The following is an 18,092-nucleotide window of genomic DNA, read 5'->3' on the forward strand; positions in this document are numbered from 1 at the left end:
TATTTACTAATACTTTTTAAGATCAAAATTGTATCTGTTAACATTAGTTAATGCACTGTGAAATAAAATGAACCTAAATATATTTATTAGCTAACATTAACAAAGGTAAATAAATGCTGTAAAAATTGTATAAATATTACATTTAAAAAATATATATTGTTTTATTCAATATATTGCTAATTGTTAGTTTATAATAGTTAATGCATTAACTAATGTTAACAAATAAGAAATTATTGTAAAGTGTCACCTTAATATTTATGGCCATTAATTAATATTTATTTATTTTCATTTTCATTTCACCTGCTGTCGACAAGTGTGGCAAAAATTCGTTTTTGGGTCCGTATGCGCATATATGTAAAGATAGCTAAAAAAATGTTCAGGAAACAAAATTATCAGGATCAGTTAACTTTTATTGCAACATAAAGGCAGTCTTATCTTTCAGCTATGAGATTTTCGTGAATTTTCACAATCTCAGAATCATTTATTGTGATTAATATCAAAAGAACCCTCTGGCAAACATCTACCTGTATAAATAAGAAAAAAATCACTTTTGCTAGCAGCATCTTCCAATAGCGAGCCATCATCAGTTCACCCCAGATCTCATGTCACGTTATGAGGCTAGTGGAGCATAACAGGTGTCTTACAGACCACCAGGGTTCTTTCATTGTTCTTCTGTTGCTTGGCTGTGGTCCTGTTTCTTTAGAGTATGAACAAAGGTTAGTCTGGGTCAGTGAGCACAGTGGCCTGCCTGGAATCACTAAGCAAAGAGGACATGGTGCTCAATGCTCTCTCTGAAGCTGTCTCATTTGGACAGAACTGGAAGCTTTTGTCCTGTTGGAACTAAAACTAAGCTCACTCAAGTGACTGGGCTAGAAGGTTGAGTTAAAGGAACACGTTTCCAATTATTATCTGAAATTGAGTTCCATGGCCGAATTGCACTTATTATGTGTCAGTGGACATATGAAATGTGGGTTTGTTACCTCATTTAGCATTAATGGAATGACCAAACAGCATCCCAGACCTGAACTGTCCATTTTATTAAAAAATTAGTTAGCCAAAAATGAAAATTATGTCACCATTTAGCAAACCATAAGGTGGAGTGTGTTAGAATTGAACAACTTTTATCTGCAAATTCTATCACAGTAGAGCCTTTTACGTTCTTTATTGGCATCTATGATTCTATGGAGAACCTTTTACATCCATGGAATCTTTTCAATGCACAAAAGGTTCTTTATTGTTGGAAAAAGGTTCTTTACACTATGGTTCTTTTAAGAACTGACTACTGAAAGGTCTTTTGGGGAACCCAAAATGGTTCTTCTGTTGTATCGCTACAGTACCCCCCTTTTGTAACCTTTTTTTTTTTTTTTTTTTTGGTAACCTTTTCCCAAATAATTGTAAGTATTTCAATTTCAACAGTATTACACAGAAATTCACAGATCTGTATTCAAGGACCGCATAGCAACACCTTGGCAACAATACCCTAGTCAATCAACTTTCACACCACTCATACTTTCTTCACAAAACATAAAAATTAGTTTGCTATTGTAGTAATGTTTCTCATGTATTTTCTTTTCAGGAGAGCGCTGTGAGGTGAACACACGCTCAGGCCGCTGTGTCCCAGGTGTGTGTAAGAATGGAGGCAGGTGTGTGGACCTGCTGGTGGGAGGTTTCCTGTGCCAGTGTCCTGACGGCGAGTACGAGAAGCCCTATTGCGAGATGACCACACGCAGCTTCCCTGGCCAGTCCTTCGTCACCTTCAGAGGCCTGAGGCAGAGATTCCACTTCACCCTCTCCTTCATGTCAGTAAACCCTCTAGAGTTACTCCATCAATCACTTCATCCATCCATCCATCCATGCACTTACCTCTCTAGCCAATAATGTCTATTAGCTGAGGGTTATCATTATTTAAAATATAATTGTATTTGAATACTATTAAAATAAACAGATCTTATAATAAATAACAAAATAATAAATGTTATTAATAAGATAATATTTTAATAATTTTAAAATAAGAGATCTTATAATAAATAATAATATTTTAAATACTTTTCATTAATAAAAAATAAAATATTTTTATTTGAATACTATTAAAATCAAAATATTCCATAATAAACAAAATTATTAATAAAATAATATTTTAATACTTTCAAAATAAAATGTATTATAATAAATAACACACAATATACATTTTATTAATAAAAACAGTACAATGTTTTTATTTGTATTAAGATCTATTCAAATAAGAAAATATTATAGTAAATAATAATAAATAAAATGATTAATTTTATTAATAAAAATAACCAATATAAATTTTAATACTCAAATTTATTTTACATTTTAGTCCAGTTTTAGTTATTTGGTTTCAGTAGTTTCAGTTTAGCTTTTATTATTTTGACATATTCTTATATTTATTTTTATGTCACGTTTAGTTAATTACGTCTGATTCTCGTGCAAATCTTGTGCAGTCGTGTCCTGGGAAAATGTCCTGCAGGGAAACTAAGGGTAAACACCTGTTTAACCTCTACAACGTCTCCTCACTTTCCCATTATAGCATTTATTAATTACTTTGTAACTGATCTAGCAAATTAGACACCGGTGCATACCAACCACGCAAGTTCTTCTCATGGCAAACATAAAAACAGGATGCCGCGTGCGGTGAGGCATCTTTGTTCGTACTTCCTGTGAGTCTACCCCTTTGCCATGTGCTATCTGACACCTCTCCCTGCAAAAATCCCAGGTGCCCTCACCACAGGGCCAACTGAGATACCAGAGGTTGGCAAACATCAGAGTATCAGTTTCCCCCGTCCATTACAGCGTCATTACCTCTAGCTGTGTCTCTTGGCAGCTTTTATCACTTCCTTTTCCTCCACTCCCTATCTTTTTTTATTCTTCTGTGAAGCATGCATGTTTTTTGTTGTGAGTGATCTTAGGATGTTCTTGGGCTATTGATCTGTGGATCAGAAATGAATATTCATTAAAATAAAATGTCTGATGAAAATATGATAAATCTGGTGTAAAAAAAGAAAGAAAAAAGTTTACACCTATTTTTGTTTTTTGTTTTTGTTTGTTTTTGTGTGGTTTTGTTTTATGTTTTTTTTGTTTTTGTTTGGTTTTGTGTGGTTTTGTTTTATGTTTTTTTTGTTTTTGTTTGGTTTTGTTTTGTTGTTTTGTTTGGTTTGGTTTGGTTTGGTTTTCTTTACACTATCAAACAAGCTAATTAATATGCATTAAGGTTAGAATTGAATAGAATTGAAAGCTAATTATGATGCATTAATGTTTTTAATATTGTTTTTTTTTTTTTTTTAGTAGGTTTGCTACCAGGGAGAGAAATGCCCTGCTGCTGTATAATGGCAGGTTTAATGAAAGGCATGATTTCATTGCGATTGAAATTGTTGAAGAGCAAATCCAGCTGACCTTCTCTGCTGGTAAGTAGTTGAATTTCATCTCTAAGCGGCACCATTCAATAAAAAATACTCTGTATTTTCCCTCTGAGATAATTTATTTAGTTTTAATATAAAATTAATTTAATATAATTTTGTTTTGTTTGTTTATTTTGGTTTTGTTTTAAGAACAGTACCCAATGTTTTTGCTTAATGAAACCAATGAATTTTTTTTTCTTTGTGAATGATGTTACCTTCACATAAATTCTAATTTTTTTACATTTTTAATCAGATTTTAAACTACATATTTTTTGTATTGGATCGAGTTGATAATCAGTTTTTGTTTTGTTTTGTTTTGTTTTGTTTTGTTTTGTTTTGTTTTTTGTTTTGTTTTGTTTTGTTTTGTTTTGTTTTGTTTTGTTTTGGTTTGGTTTGGTTTGGTTTGGTTTGTTTTTTGTTTTGTTTTGTTTTGTTTTGTTTTGTTTTGTTTTGTTTTGTTTTGTTTTGTTTGGTTTGGTTTGGTTTGGTTTGGTGTGTTTTTGTTTGGTTTTGTTTTTTGTTTGGTTTTGTTTGGTTTTGGTTTTGTTTGGTTTTGTTTTTTTGTTTTTTTTGTTGCTCAAACTACAAACACCTGGTTTTAAATCAATTTGAATCTGAACAAAATCTGAACAAGAGTCCTGAATATTCATCTACTGTTTTTGAGTGTCATATCTCAAACATTAGTGCGTATTTGTGCATCCAGAGCTGTGCCAAAGGAAGCAGGTGGCCAAAGAGCATTAAAACACACTTCCTCTGTCTACCTTTTCCTTTGTTTTATTAAATCTCACACATCAACAAGTGTTACTGTCTAGTCAGTGTGCGTGAAATACCACGTCCCGTCTTTTTAACAGGTCAGAATTGTTTCCAAAGGAAATACGGTAGTGGAATTCATCCCTAGAGCGTCCTATTATGAGCAGATGCTTGTTACGTCTTACCACTGCACTGAGGGTCACCCGTCCACATGAGCTGAGAATAAAGACAGTGAAAGGCATTTCCTCCACTGTCCTGGAATGTGAAACATCAAACAACACAGTGATTCTGGTAAATTATGAACCCTCTGAGGTCAAAGGTCTGTCCCAGCTTACTAGCCATCGCTCAAATTAATTAAGTTGGAGAGAGATATAAACAAGTAAGATATTTTACAGTGTATGCACTGAGGGAAAGTGCTGTCATGGGAGGTCCTGACACACCATTATCTCCGTGATAATGATTTACTTATTTTGTCCACCAGACTGGAAAAAATGCCACACATATTAAAATACTCAAGGTGCTTCGGAGCCATTTAGATAGTTTGGAATTTAGTTATTTGGGAGTTGTATTGTATTGCATATTGTCTGTCTGTCTATCTATCTATCTATCTATCTATCTATCTATGTAGTAAAAATTAACACAGAGTTACTGAAAAAAATGGTTTCCTCTTTCCTGTTATTTCTGTTCAGGAGAAACTAAAACCACAGTGACTCCATTTGTAGCTGGTGGGGTTAGCGATGGACAATGGCACACAGTACATCTACATTACTATAACAAGGTAAGTCATTTGTACTGAACACAATGTGAATGGGCGGTCAATGTAGTTCATGTGTTTGGAAAGTCAATAGACCTCATTCATGAAGCATTAGCAAAAGTAATTGCTGTTTAAATCATTAAATGCATTGATTGTGCAAGGCATTATGTAAGAATGGTTTTACGAACAATTTACACAAATTTGTTCTGCTTGTACTTCATGAAATGTTTTGGCCCTATGCCAGAGGAAGTAAAAATCTCACAAGTCACGTGTTTCTTGATGAGATCAGTGCCTCTGTGTCCATATTTCATGAAAGAAGACACATGATATCAGCGGCATCTCTAGCTGTATCAAAGTTCACAGTATCTTCTAAGATCTCAGGTCAAAAAAAACATCTTGTATTTCTACGTCTTTGATCCCGTTCAGTTTTTAGACCCTCATATTTCATTTTCTGAAATGCATTTATGAAGTGCATGTGTAATACGTCATGTGTCATGTTTCATGGCCAAAAGCTAGATGTGTCTTCTCTATTACCTGGGTGTCTTGTTACACAGCGTCTCGTTTTTAAGAGTATTTTGTAACCCATAGTGTTAGTATTATTTAATAAGGTACTAAATTCTTGTTCTTCATGTTTTGAAACAAGTAGTTCTCAAGTTTTTCTTGTTGTTTGTTGTTGCTGAATTGCGAATACTTGAACATATTGTAGTTACATGAGCAATTAATTCTGCTTGAATGCATTAAGCCCTCATTAACCTCTTCTTATGTTTCTAAGTGACCTTTTAGTAACCTTATTTACATGCAGCCTTACTTCAAAACAGTATTTGTAAAATAAAAAAAGGAGATTTTTTTGCATCTGAGCCTGTGTTTCAGTATTCCTGGATTGAATCATAATGAAGCTTTAGAGAATCTCGCTGAAGTCTCTTAAAAAGCAGCATTCTTCCCTGAGACAACATGCTGAAGGTTTCTCTTTTTGTTGGGCCATAATAACCTCTACCCAAGGTGCACTAAACAGATGAAAGGCCAACATAAGTTTGAAATCTTACTGAGAACAATGGTTGCATCCAAAATGTATATAATATAATGTAGAATGCAAGTTGGGGAGTGTATTATTGGATTGGAGCACTTACATTACATAACACTTGTAAACACTTGTATGGAAGATCAGACTCTAAAGGCGTCTATTTAGATTCAACACCCCTTTTCCCCCATGCATATGTCGTGTTTGCTCCATTGTGGCTACATCTCCCCCTTAACCCTGCCTTTTAACAATTCCAAGTTCAATATAGTCTGATTGGGAACGCAGACAATAGCAGACCCCCTGTTGAGTTAATCTGGGACTACAATGACACACTTGGAGTTTCTAAAAGCACCAGATGGCACACGTTTTTTTCTGCTGCACATGAACATAAAACCACCCGGCCTATTATTGTAAATCTCCAGAATATTTCATGAAATAAAACCATGAAAGATAACCTTGCCATATGGTAAGGTTTTGGTGAGGTAAACTGTAGTAAAAGTACTTGATATAACATAGAGTTTGTTTTGACCCTTAATTAATTTTGAAAGTTTCTAATAAGATTTGGTTGAATTGTCTGTTATCCATATTGTGAAATGGTGTCTCAAAATCTTTGACCCCATTGATCTTTGCTTTCCAAAGTGCAACCTATGTGTTATTTTGTCTATAGACTCGAGTTGTCTTTGAAGACACTTTCAGATATTTACCTTGAGTAATAATAAGCAAACACAACAGGGCGCAGCTGTAACACAGTGATGCTTTGAAGTGTGAGGTCTCTTCATTTTAAAGTGTCTCGGCTAGTGACTGCCTACTGCGATTTTTCCAAACAATCCTTTGATTATAGAAAATTTTAGCATTATTCACAGTTTGGCAGTTAATGTGGTCCTTTATCCCTAATAGTTTGTTGAGACTTTTAGAGATTTTTTAATGTTTTTGAAAGAAGTCTGTTCTGCTCACCAAGGCTGCATTTACTGTATTTGATCAAAAATACAATAAAAGCAGTGATATTGAGAAATGTTATTAAATTTTAAAATAACTTTTTTAATATATTTATTTTCAGTATCATTACTCCAGTCTTCACATGATCCTTCAGAAATCATTCTAATTTGCTGCTCAAGAAACATTATTATTATCAATGTTTCTGCTTAATTTTTTTGTGGAAACTGTGATACATTTTTTACACGATTCTTTAATGAAGAACAGCATTTGAAAAATAAATCTTTTGTAACATTATAATTTCCTTTACTGTCACTTTTGATCAGTTTAAAAGCTGGATAAAAGTAGAGATGCACGAGACTAAATTTCTCCACCGATATCTGCCGATACTAATAACGATAGTTTGGGGGTTCTGCCTTTTATACCTTGTTTTTAATTTAATCATAATTAATAATCAATCATTATATTTTTAATTATTATATTTTGAAAGAAATGCAAATAAACACTTTATTTCTCTCCATTTCATCTACTTTTAGATTTCATCTACATTTAGATTAACTGGTATCAGTTATAAACATAAACACATTACTTAAATTCTCACACTCACATTAAATTCTGAAGATTAAATTAATATTAACTTTCTGAATGTTATTAATTCATAAAATTACTATTAATATTGAATATCAAACTGGTGTCTTAGCATTTTCTTTACACAAATTCAATTTTTCTTTACACAATTCAGTGCATTTTCCTGCTCTCTTTTGACTGACAGGATATATTGACCCTGACTATCCGCTGCATCTCTAGATAAAAGTATTAAAACAAATAATACTGTATTATTAAACATTTGCTCATGATAGAAACATGAATTCAAAGAAAACTAAATCAATTGGCGTCTGTGTATTTCTACACTGTGTACACCAGTAATAAATGCTCAGCATATGAAAGTTCATAGCATTTATACATATTTTGTATCTGGAGGACATTTGAATCGTGATAATCAGATTTTTTTTTTTTTTAGCCAGTTCTCATCCAATTCAGAAGAATCATTACCTGTATTTAGTATATTTTTTGAGCTATTACACTGGCTATTACAATATTGTTCCCTAACCTTTTGTGGTTTATAATACATTTGTTTTCCTATATAAAACAGATCACTGATTTTATGTTTATGTTTTTTTACTGAACAGTGCATTAGGAAAGGGGAATGTTTAGGCCTCCGAATCCCTGAACCATTGTTTTGAACTTTGAAACAAAAAGGCTGATGAGTTACAAGGCTGGAGGTTAATAGCCGTTGTCGGATTTGTGTGCATGTGTGTTCCTGAGGGCATTGAGCTTGTCATTGAGCTTGTCATTGAGTTCATTTTCATCGTTGGACTCGAGACAGCAGAGATTGTGGGATCATCAAAGAAGCGGATCCTTATTATGAGTGGCAGAGGGTTGAGTTGCGGTGACTTCCTAAGGGTCATCAACACTGATCCTGAATCAGTTTTTTTAATGTTTTTTTTTTTTTTCAGATTATTGTGCACCTAATAAAAACTGTAATAGAGACGTGCGTCCACTTTAATAGCAGTAGAAACATGATATTTGAAAGGTATTCGGTCCGTTAAAGGTGTTTCAAACTGTTTTTTCTCCAGGTTTTCACACCATTTTTAAAGCTAAATGACTGCTGTTGACTGAGCAGTCAGCTTCAGGCCATGACCGGTTGGATTTATTCCATGACACTTGCGTCAGAGTATAGGAATTCTCCCATTCATGCATTTCCTTGTTGACCAGTTTACCAGTCTACTCACATTCCCTCCTTCATCTCTGCGAAGCAACTGAGAGGAATATTAAAACTAGCTTCTGGTTTATGAATATTTGGATTTTTTGTTATTTAGCATTTATTTATCATTTTTAAACATATACAATAAAAAATTGTTGAAAAAAATAAATAAATATATATATATATATAAACAAGTGTAATTTCTTATTATTAACATTAATATATTTTTTATCAATTTGATTTATAGGCAGCATAGTAACAACAACAACTATAGTAATAGTAATAATAATAATTATTATTATTATTATACCATAATTTGCAGCAAATTTATTGTCGTTGTTGTTCTGGTTATATAGACAAATGCTTTAGAAATGTTACTCTGTTTTCACTCTCTTTTATTTCACCAAGGGCTACACAGATAAACAGATAGACATAGTTTGAATGGTGACCGCAGCGAGTCTTCAGGAGCGAGTGATGTTCACATCACACCAAACTGTCACTTGGACATTTTTAACACCACAGGGCAGACATCAAAGATCAGTTCAGCACATCATACACACCACAAAATCAATTTTAATGAGCTTGAAATTTTCAAAAAGCCTCTAGCGTGGGGGAAGGGTGTTGCCAGATGATAATACAAATTTCTGCTGTTTTGTGGAAACTGTGTGGGTCTCTGGGGAGGTTTTACATGAAATGATGTGCTCTCTTTGTCTGGTATCTCCTCTGTGCCAGCATCTTGTTGGCATAATCTAATTAGATGAGCTGAGAAGGCCAGAATGTCACAGACTGGTAAACAATCATCTCGTGCTGTGTGTTAGAGATTACAGACAAACAAGACCTATTATCTCCAAATTCACAAAGGTGTGAATGGAAATGTTCCTCAGATACACAAACTTTGGAATTCTATTCCAGGATTTAAGATGAAGATTTAAGATAAAGGTTTAATGAGACATGTGTGATCTTTATTACATTAGATAATGAGTTTTCAAATAACAGATCTCCTTTCGAGGGATCCACAATCATTAGATATAAAAGCATCTAAATATTTTATTGTATAAAGAAAAATGGCAATACTGTAAATATATTTACCCACAATTTCACAGACAAGGCTTAAGCTAGTCCTAGACTAAAATGCATGTTTGAGCTGTTTTAACTGAAAGTAACTTGTACTGACATACTTTAAAATATGTTAGAGCCATTGTTTTGTCTCAAGATGCATACCAGTAATGTTTTTTTTTCTACGTTTATAAAAGTTACTGAAATACCTTAAAGGGATAGTTCACCCAAAAATGAAAATTTGATGTTTATCTGCTTACCCCCAGCGCATCCAAGATGCAGGTGACTTTGTTTCTTCAGTAGAACACAAATGATGATTTTTAACTCCAACCACTGCCATCTGTCAGTGGTATAATGCAAGTCAGCGGGAACTTAGACTATAAGAGTAAATAAAAAACACGACAGACAAATCCAAATTAAACCCTGCGGCTCGTGACGACACATTGATGTCCTAAGACACAAAACGATCAGTTTGTGCGAGAAACTGAACAGTATTTATATCATTTTTTACCTCTAATACACCACTATGTCCAACTGCGTTCAGCACTCGCTTAGTGAGGTCTGATCGCGCTCTGACAGCGGCAGTGATGTCTCGCTCTCATTGAAGTATATGCGTGAGACATCACTGCCGTTGTCAGAGCGCGATCAGACCTCACTAAGCGAATGCTGAACACAGTTGGACATAGTGGTGTATTAGAGGTAAAAAATGATATAAATACTGTTCGGTTTATCGCACAAACCGATCGTTTCGTGTCTTAGGACATCAATGTGTCGTCACGAGCCGCAGGGTTTAATTTGGATTTGTCTATGCAAGTTTAATTTACTCTTATAGTAGAAGTTCCCATCCACTAGCATTATTTGACTGACAGACGGCAAAGGTTGGAGTTAAAAATCATCATTTGTGTTCTACTGAAGAAACAAAGTCACCTACATCTTGGATGCGCTGGGGGTAAGCAGATAAACATCAAATTTTCATTTTTGGGTGAACTATCCCTTTAATCCTGGCTTAGCCTAAGCCCTGTCTGTGAAACCGGGCTGTGAATATATAAAAAAATGTACTATTTTTCTATCAGTACAATAAAATAATATGTGATCTCTTGATTTTCAACAGTTTAATAACTACACATACAGTTTTTAAGCTAAGCTTTAGTGTCCAGATAACTGTTAGGGCCAACAAAATAACTTTGTAATACAATTCAATTTTAACTGTTAAAATTTAAAAACACCACTTTTTTTATTCAAGCCCAATATAGGGCGTCTTGGCATCCCTCACGGTCCCTCTGAGGAAAAGGTTGCTGTAGTTGCCGTCGATGACTGTGATGTGGCCATGGCACTGAGTTTCGGGGGACAGATTGGGAACTACAGCTGTGCGGCCCGTGGTACCCAAACAGGCCAAAAGAAGTAAGTGTTTTCTTAAAATAAACATGAAATATTATTTATTTCTGTGATTCAAAACTGAATTTTCAGCATCATTACTCCAGTCTTCAGTGTCACATGATCCTTCAGAAATCATTCTAATATTCTGCTCAAGAAACATTTCTTATTATTATCAGTGGTGAAAACAGTTGACATTGCAGAAGTAAAATGGGTTGCAGAAACCACAAAACATTGAGTATTTTAAGGAATTTGTGAGTAGTGATTATTGTTTAGTTATGCTAATTTAGAAGAGTTTCTGTTAATGTTGGTTTTTGTAGAGTTACCATCTTGCTGACAAGTGGTGCATGCGGCTTGGTTTGAGAGTATGTATGTTAAATGCTTTATATTTCTAAACTCAGTTAGCAAGTGCTATACCATGCTATTGTTAACATATTAGCAAGTTAGCATTTTCTGAATTCAGAAACCACAAAACATTGAGTATTTTAAGGAATTGTGATTTCATGTGGCGTTTTCATGTTTGTTGTGATCCCTACCTGACAGGCTGGCGCTCTACCTGTTTCTCTCTTTCTTCTCACACTCCCTGTCTCCCACTTTCATTCATGTTTCCACCATCTAAAGTCCTCAGGCCATGATATTGTGTGCTGAAAGGAAGAGTGTGACGGGATAGAGGAACTTGAGTACACGAAGGCATGCTAACCACCGACGGGTGTTGAATAGCTGATCATTACAGGAGATTACACAGCATTCTGCTTCTCCCCTTACACTCCATCTTTTTTTCCTAATCTCCACCAATCTGCACTCTGTCTCATGTCAAACCAGTTTTATGGGCTGTACAATGGAAACACACTCCCGGCTTATCTGCGGCTGGGATTTGCCATTATAAGCTAATTGTCTCTGTGTGTGGAGAACAGAGCAGTGTGAGATGGTGGAGATCCATCTGAGATAAGAGGAGATATGGTCCGTAAAGCCTCTGAAATGCAACTGCTAGGGTCAGACCATATGCTCGCAGTAAGTGCTGACCCATAAACCTACAGATCTATGTGGATTTATGAGTCACAATAGGAATTGTAGATGAAATGCACTTCAATCTGCTACAATGTGAAGCCCAGATGCTGAAATGCAGAACCACAGCATATCTGGCAACAATAAAACAGAAAAACACTCAAATAAACGAAATAATATTCTGGATTAAAAAAACATGTAGACACACTCCGTTTAATAGCTCTGCACGTTTTATGTTCTAGTGTTCTTTCTTTTTTTCTCCTTTTGAAAAAATAAGATTATTTTCATAATCTAATAGCCTTTCTATGAATGATAGGGTATGATGGATATGATCATTGCTGACAGATGTTGGCATATAATACTGGATAAATATCTGTTTTAATAAAAGGGAAAGAAAAAAGGGCTATAAAGGGCATTAACCTCATTTTGCTTCTTTCGAATAATGCAAAACCATGAACGTTTTTTTTAAATAAAATATACAAATTTTCTTTCAAAAAATACATTCAAAATGTTATTTTATATATATATATATATATATATATATATATATATATATATATATATATATATAATAGTGGCCAAAAGTGATGTCCAGCCTCGAAGAAACATCTCCACCCTTTATTTAAATATTATTAAAAATGTGTTAAAGATTATTTTGTAGTTGTGCTTGGAGTCAATTGTTTTATTTGTGATAATTCAATGAAACATGCCAAATTTTGTGGACATTTTTTTGGCCTGACTGTTAAACAAGGAACACATGCAAAACAAGATTTTAATAAGTAATTATGATGTAGTTAATGTATGCTTTTTCTTGTAGCTGTAGTTTGCCATTTTTGCCAAATAAATTTCACATAAATACCAACACTATAAACCCTAACGTTCAAAATAATTAATTAGTAGGACAAACTTAAACAAATTAGTTCAACTTTTATGAATATTTAGCATTTTCTTTTCCTTTGAAGTTCACAGAACTGATATATTTTAAGTAAACTGAAATTGTTTTGAGTTTAATGAACATATTTCTTTTATTTTAGAAGAACTTAAGTTTAACTGAAACTGGACTGGGATTTCTATTTCCCAGCATGCTTTGCCCATGGCACTCGAAAGGGAGAATAAATGCTGAAATTAAGTGTTATATAATGTTTTTTCTTTTGTGCAACATTAATGCTAAGGGAGATTTAGTAGTGATTATTGTTTAGTTATGCTAATTTAGAAGAGTTTCTATTAATGTTGGTTTTTGTAGAGTTACCATCTTGCTGACAAGTGGTGCATGCGGCTTGGTTTGAGAGTATGTATGTTAAATGCTTTATATTTCTAAACTTAGTTGGCAAGTGCTATACCATGCTATTGTTAACATATTAGCAAGTTAGCATTTTCTGAATTAGCTTGTTATATCTAGTTAAGTTACTAAAAATGTTCACATTGAGGTTACATGAAAATTTTAAGTTAAGTGAACTAGTGTACTCAAACATTTCAAGTTAAAAACAAGAAAATGTATGAGTACAAAATAAAAATCTATGAAAATGAATATGTTATATTAAAAAACAATAAAAATATGTTAACTTAAACATTTTGAGGAAATTGATTGCCTCAAATTTGTTGAGTTTTGCCAACTTATTCGGGCTTACAGTGAAGTTTAATGTTTCGTTCTTGCCTTATATTTAAAATATTTAAAAATAAATGTTCCTCAAATGTTGATGGTTTAACATGTAGGGGCCGGGTCATTAAAAACGCTTTTGGCCTCTACTGTACTGAAGGAATAGTTCACCCAAAAAAGCTAATTCTATCATCATCTAAACCAAAATGTTTTTTGTTTTCTTTGAAATGAGAAGAATGAGGGTTGAAAGGATGGGGATTTTGTTTTCTCTTTAAAAAAAAAAATGGACAAAACTCATTGTCGTCTATTTTCTGCCATGGGCCTCAAGGTTATTCCATATAATGGAAAATGTTGGGGACCGTTTGTGTATTCGTGGCTTCAGGGATCTTTCTGTTTGTGTGCAGGTCACTAGATCTTACCGGACCTTTGCTCCTGGGTGGTGTTCCAAACCTCCCTGAAGATTTCCCCATACAGAACCGAGACTTTGTGGGCTGCATTAGGAACCTGACTATCGACAACAAGCCCATAGACATGGCCGGCTTCATTGCCAACAATGGAACCTCAGCAGGTTAGAAACTGTATAACAAGGGTTCATATCATGACAAATCGATTTATTTTTAAATAAATTTTGAAGTATAAAAACAAACTCAAAACTACTTCCTGCACTCTCCCTTTCTATTCAGGTTGTGCAGCAAAACATGACTTTTGTAGCAAGATCGTTTGTCAGAATGGAGGCGTATGTGTGAATAGATGGAACACCCACACCTGTAACTGCCCATTAGGCTACGGAGGAAAAAATTGTGAACATGGTAAGATAATCCTCTCTTTTTTTCTACTCTTTTCTATATTTCATTCATCCTTTGACTTGATTTTGCTTAATGGACACAAACACAGACACGCCTCCCATCTTTTGCCTGGATTTGCCCTTGGCCTCCATAACATACCAATGTGTACACAATGACTCATACCTGAGACAGCAAGCCGTAAACAGTATCTATCTATCTATCTATCTATCTATCTATCTATCTATCTATCTATCTATCTATCTATCTATCTATCTATCTATCTATCTATCTATCTATCTATCTATCTATCTATCTGTCTATCAAGTTTTTTACACTCTAAACCCATTGAAAGAGCTAATGGGGTTGCAAATGGCTTAACATTTTCAGTGAGCTTAGTTTGACCTAATTTCTTGGAGGGAAACCCGGTTGAACCTGCATTTTTGCTTATCAGTTGGATGGAGGGATCACACCATGTTCCAAAATAACATAAAAGTCATAAAACCGCCAATGGACGTAAATCTAAATCCCTCATGTCACTCCAAACCTGACTCACTTTCTTTCTTCTGTGGAAGACAAAATTGAAGAACATTCAGGCTACTCTTTAACATACAATGAAAGAATAGTGGCTCTCAAACTCCATAAAGGACTGAAAATGTTCCTCTCCTTTGTAGGTCTAAAATCTCAATTGAGGAAAACTGAAGAGAAGGCCCAACTATGAATATCACTAATATTACTGTCACAATCCCAGGGTTGGGTCTAAGATATATTGATGTTATTTCCATAAGTTCAGCCCTCACATACAGAAAGTAAAATATTTGCCCTGAGGAAACTGGTGTGTAAGAACGTTTCACCTTCCTGATTAAGAAATCTCCAGGATGACTGGGAAACATTCCTCTGTGAATGATAGTGATTATTTGGGGAATGTCAAAGCGTCGTATGTGTTTGTTAATAGAGCAACGTTGTTTAGTTTGGATGTCATCTAAGCCGTTGTCTGACTGTCTTCTTTCTGCAGTTATGCCTGCCCCCCTGCATTTCGATGGCCACGCACTGGTGTCACTGAGCGAGACCGATATTACCATTGCCATTCCCTGGTACATGGGTCTTATGTTTCGAACCCGAAAAAGCACAGGCGTTCTGCTACAGGCCAGTGCTGGAGAGTTTTCCAAGATTAATCTTATGGTGAGTATTGTGTTTCAGTAATTCACCACGTTCAATCTTGTTTTCCATGATATGTCTGTTTTAATAAAGAAGATGAATCAGACTGTGACTGTGATAGATCAGACGGCTCTCATGCTTGTTTGTCTTAGATTTCTCAGCTACTTACTTTGTGTTTCCAGGTGAGCAACAGACACCTTCGGTTCCAGGTGTTTCTGGGTGTTAGACGTGTGGCCCTCTTAGATTTTCCTCAGGTTTGCGTGGACAACGGTGAATGGCACCATGTGCTTGTCGAGCTCAAGAGTGGAAAAGATGACAAAGACATCAAATATATGGCTTTCGTGTCTTTGGATTATGGCATGTTTCAGGTATATTATCTTGATGCTTATATGTGGACCACCTAATTCAGATTCAAACACATATTCAACTATGGGAATGTGGTGCTGTGTGGACTTTAGTAATTTATCTGAACAGTCCTCAAATCTCAAATGATGTATTTTGTTTGACTACTTTCTGCAGTGAAAATGGCGGAAATTATATATTTGAATATTTTTGGATTTATTTTTTGTTTATTATGCTCAACTGAAACTAAACCATAAAAACTTATTTATTACTTGCAAATAAAATAAACTTTACCTGAAATAAAATACAATATAAAAAAACTTAAACATTTTATTTCTTGATGTACTAAAAACTATATAGACATAAAAAACTACATAAATTACAAAAACACAACATAAAATGACTAAAACTTTTACTAAAGTTAAAATGAAAACAGAAAATACAAAAATAAACACCAATTCAAAATACTTAAAAACTATAATAGTATTTCAATAATACAAAAAACACTGTTTTAGAATAAAACAACTCATTTGTCTTGCTAAGGCTAATTTTTATATACACTACCGTTCAAAAGTTTGGGGTCAGTAAGATTTTTTTAATGTTTTAAAAGAAGTATCTTCTGCTCACCAAACCTGCATTTATTTGATTAAAAATACAAACAAAAACAGCAATATTGTGAAATATTATTCCAATTTGAAAAAACTGTTTTCTATGTCAATATACAGTAAAGTGTAATTTATTCCTGTGATCAAAGCTGAATTTTCAGCACCATTACTCCAGTCTTCAGTGTCACATGATCCTTCAGAAATCAATCTAATATGATGATTTGATGCTCAAGAAACATTTATGATTATTATCAATGTTGAAAACAGTTTTTTTTTTTCAGGATTATTTAATGAATAAAAAGTTCAAAAGAACAGCATTTATTTAAAATATAATATTTTCTAACATTATAATTGTCTTTACTGTAACTTTTGATCAGTTTAACTCATCCTTGATGAATAAAAGTATTGATTAATTTTATTTCTATCCCCCAAAAATAAAATTAAAATTCTTACTGACCCCAAACTTTTCAACGATAGTGTTTAATGTTACAAAAGATTTAGAATATTTGCAAAATTTTCAAATAATAAATCATGCGCAATAAAAAACAAGCATGGAAATGATGTGCATAAAAGTCTCAGTTTGCACAAAAGTTGATATAAAGGACTTTGATGCTATGTTGAATAACTATTAAAATGTTTCACTTTTTGTGTATATTTTATTATTAGTTTTAAAAGTGTAATAATTAATGTATTTATGATAGATTGTCTTTTTCTCAATAAAAGTGTGAAATCATGAAGCATGAGGCAAGAGGCATTGAAGAAACACCAATATATGCATGTGGTTCGAGTTATGTATGCATGAGTTTATTATATTTATAATATTGTTTTGATGTATAGAGGACAGTGGAGATCGGAAATGAGCTGCCCGGGCTTAAACTGAGGAACTTGTTTATCGGGGGACTGCTTAAGAAAGACGGCACTGTGCAGGGCGGATTTACTGGCTGCATGCAGGTAAATCTAATATATAAGCTCATTTACATAGTTTAAAGTTGTGTATTGTCTTATTCACAAAGTTATGTCATGTGTTCATAGGGTGTGCGAATGGGTGAGACCTCCACCAACACTGCCAACATCAACATGAAGCATGTGACACGAGTCCGTGCTAAAGACGGATGTAACGTACCTGATGCCTGTCTGTCCAACCTGTGTCCAACACACAGCCGCTGCAGGGACAACTGGGCATCTCACACGTGTGTCTGTGAGCCAGGTAACAAAGATTGCTACAAAGGGACTCAAAAGAGTCGAGTAGTTATATAGTGGGGTCCAAAAGTTTGAGACATTTGAATTGAAATGTGGTTTATCATTAAAGCAAATGCAGGACATACATAAGACATGCTCTTTCTCAGTCTTTCTTTCTCTCTTTTCCTTTCCCCCCAGGTTACTTCGGCAGAGACTGTGTGGATGCGTGTCTCTTGAACCCCTGCGAACACACTTCCTCCTGTGTTCGTAAACCCAGCACCAAACATGGCTACAGCTGCGATTGTGGACACAATTACTATGGCCAATACTGTGAGCGCAAGTGAGTATCTTTCCT

General features: G+C 34.3%; 1 protein-coding gene across 1 annotated transcript in view; it reads left to right on the forward strand.

Annotated features, from left to right (window-relative positions):
• celsr1b (cadherin EGF LAG seven-pass G-type receptor 1b) overlaps window positions 1–18,092 on the forward strand; it is a 58,513-nt gene that overhangs the window by 20,383 nt on the left and 20,038 nt on the right. Inside the window, exons 3-13 of the mRNA XM_067380490.1 lie at window positions 1,577–1,799; window positions 3,310–3,425; window positions 4,859–4,947; window positions 10,939–11,096; window positions 14,076–14,239; window positions 14,355–14,480; window positions 15,469–15,635; window positions 15,794–15,979; window positions 17,396–17,509; window positions 17,591–17,765; window positions 17,936–18,077. Of these exons, the coding sequence (XP_067236591.1) occupies window positions 1,577–1,799; window positions 3,310–3,425; window positions 4,859–4,947; window positions 10,939–11,096; window positions 14,076–14,239; window positions 14,355–14,480; window positions 15,469–15,635; window positions 15,794–15,979; window positions 17,396–17,509; window positions 17,591–17,765; window positions 17,936–18,077 (1,660 nt within the window). The remainder of the gene's footprint in view (window positions 1–1,576; window positions 1,800–3,309; window positions 3,426–4,858; window positions 4,948–10,938; window positions 11,097–14,075; window positions 14,240–14,354; window positions 14,481–15,468; window positions 15,636–15,793; window positions 15,980–17,395; window positions 17,510–17,590; window positions 17,766–17,935; window positions 18,078–18,092) is intronic.

Source organism: Chanodichthys erythropterus, chromosome 24 (assembly GCF_024489055.1).
Source record: "Chanodichthys erythropterus isolate Z2021 chromosome 24, ASM2448905v1, whole genome shotgun sequence".
In the NCBI taxonomy this organism is placed as follows: domain Eukaryota; kingdom Metazoa; phylum Chordata; class Actinopteri; order Cypriniformes; family Xenocyprididae; genus Chanodichthys; species Chanodichthys erythropterus.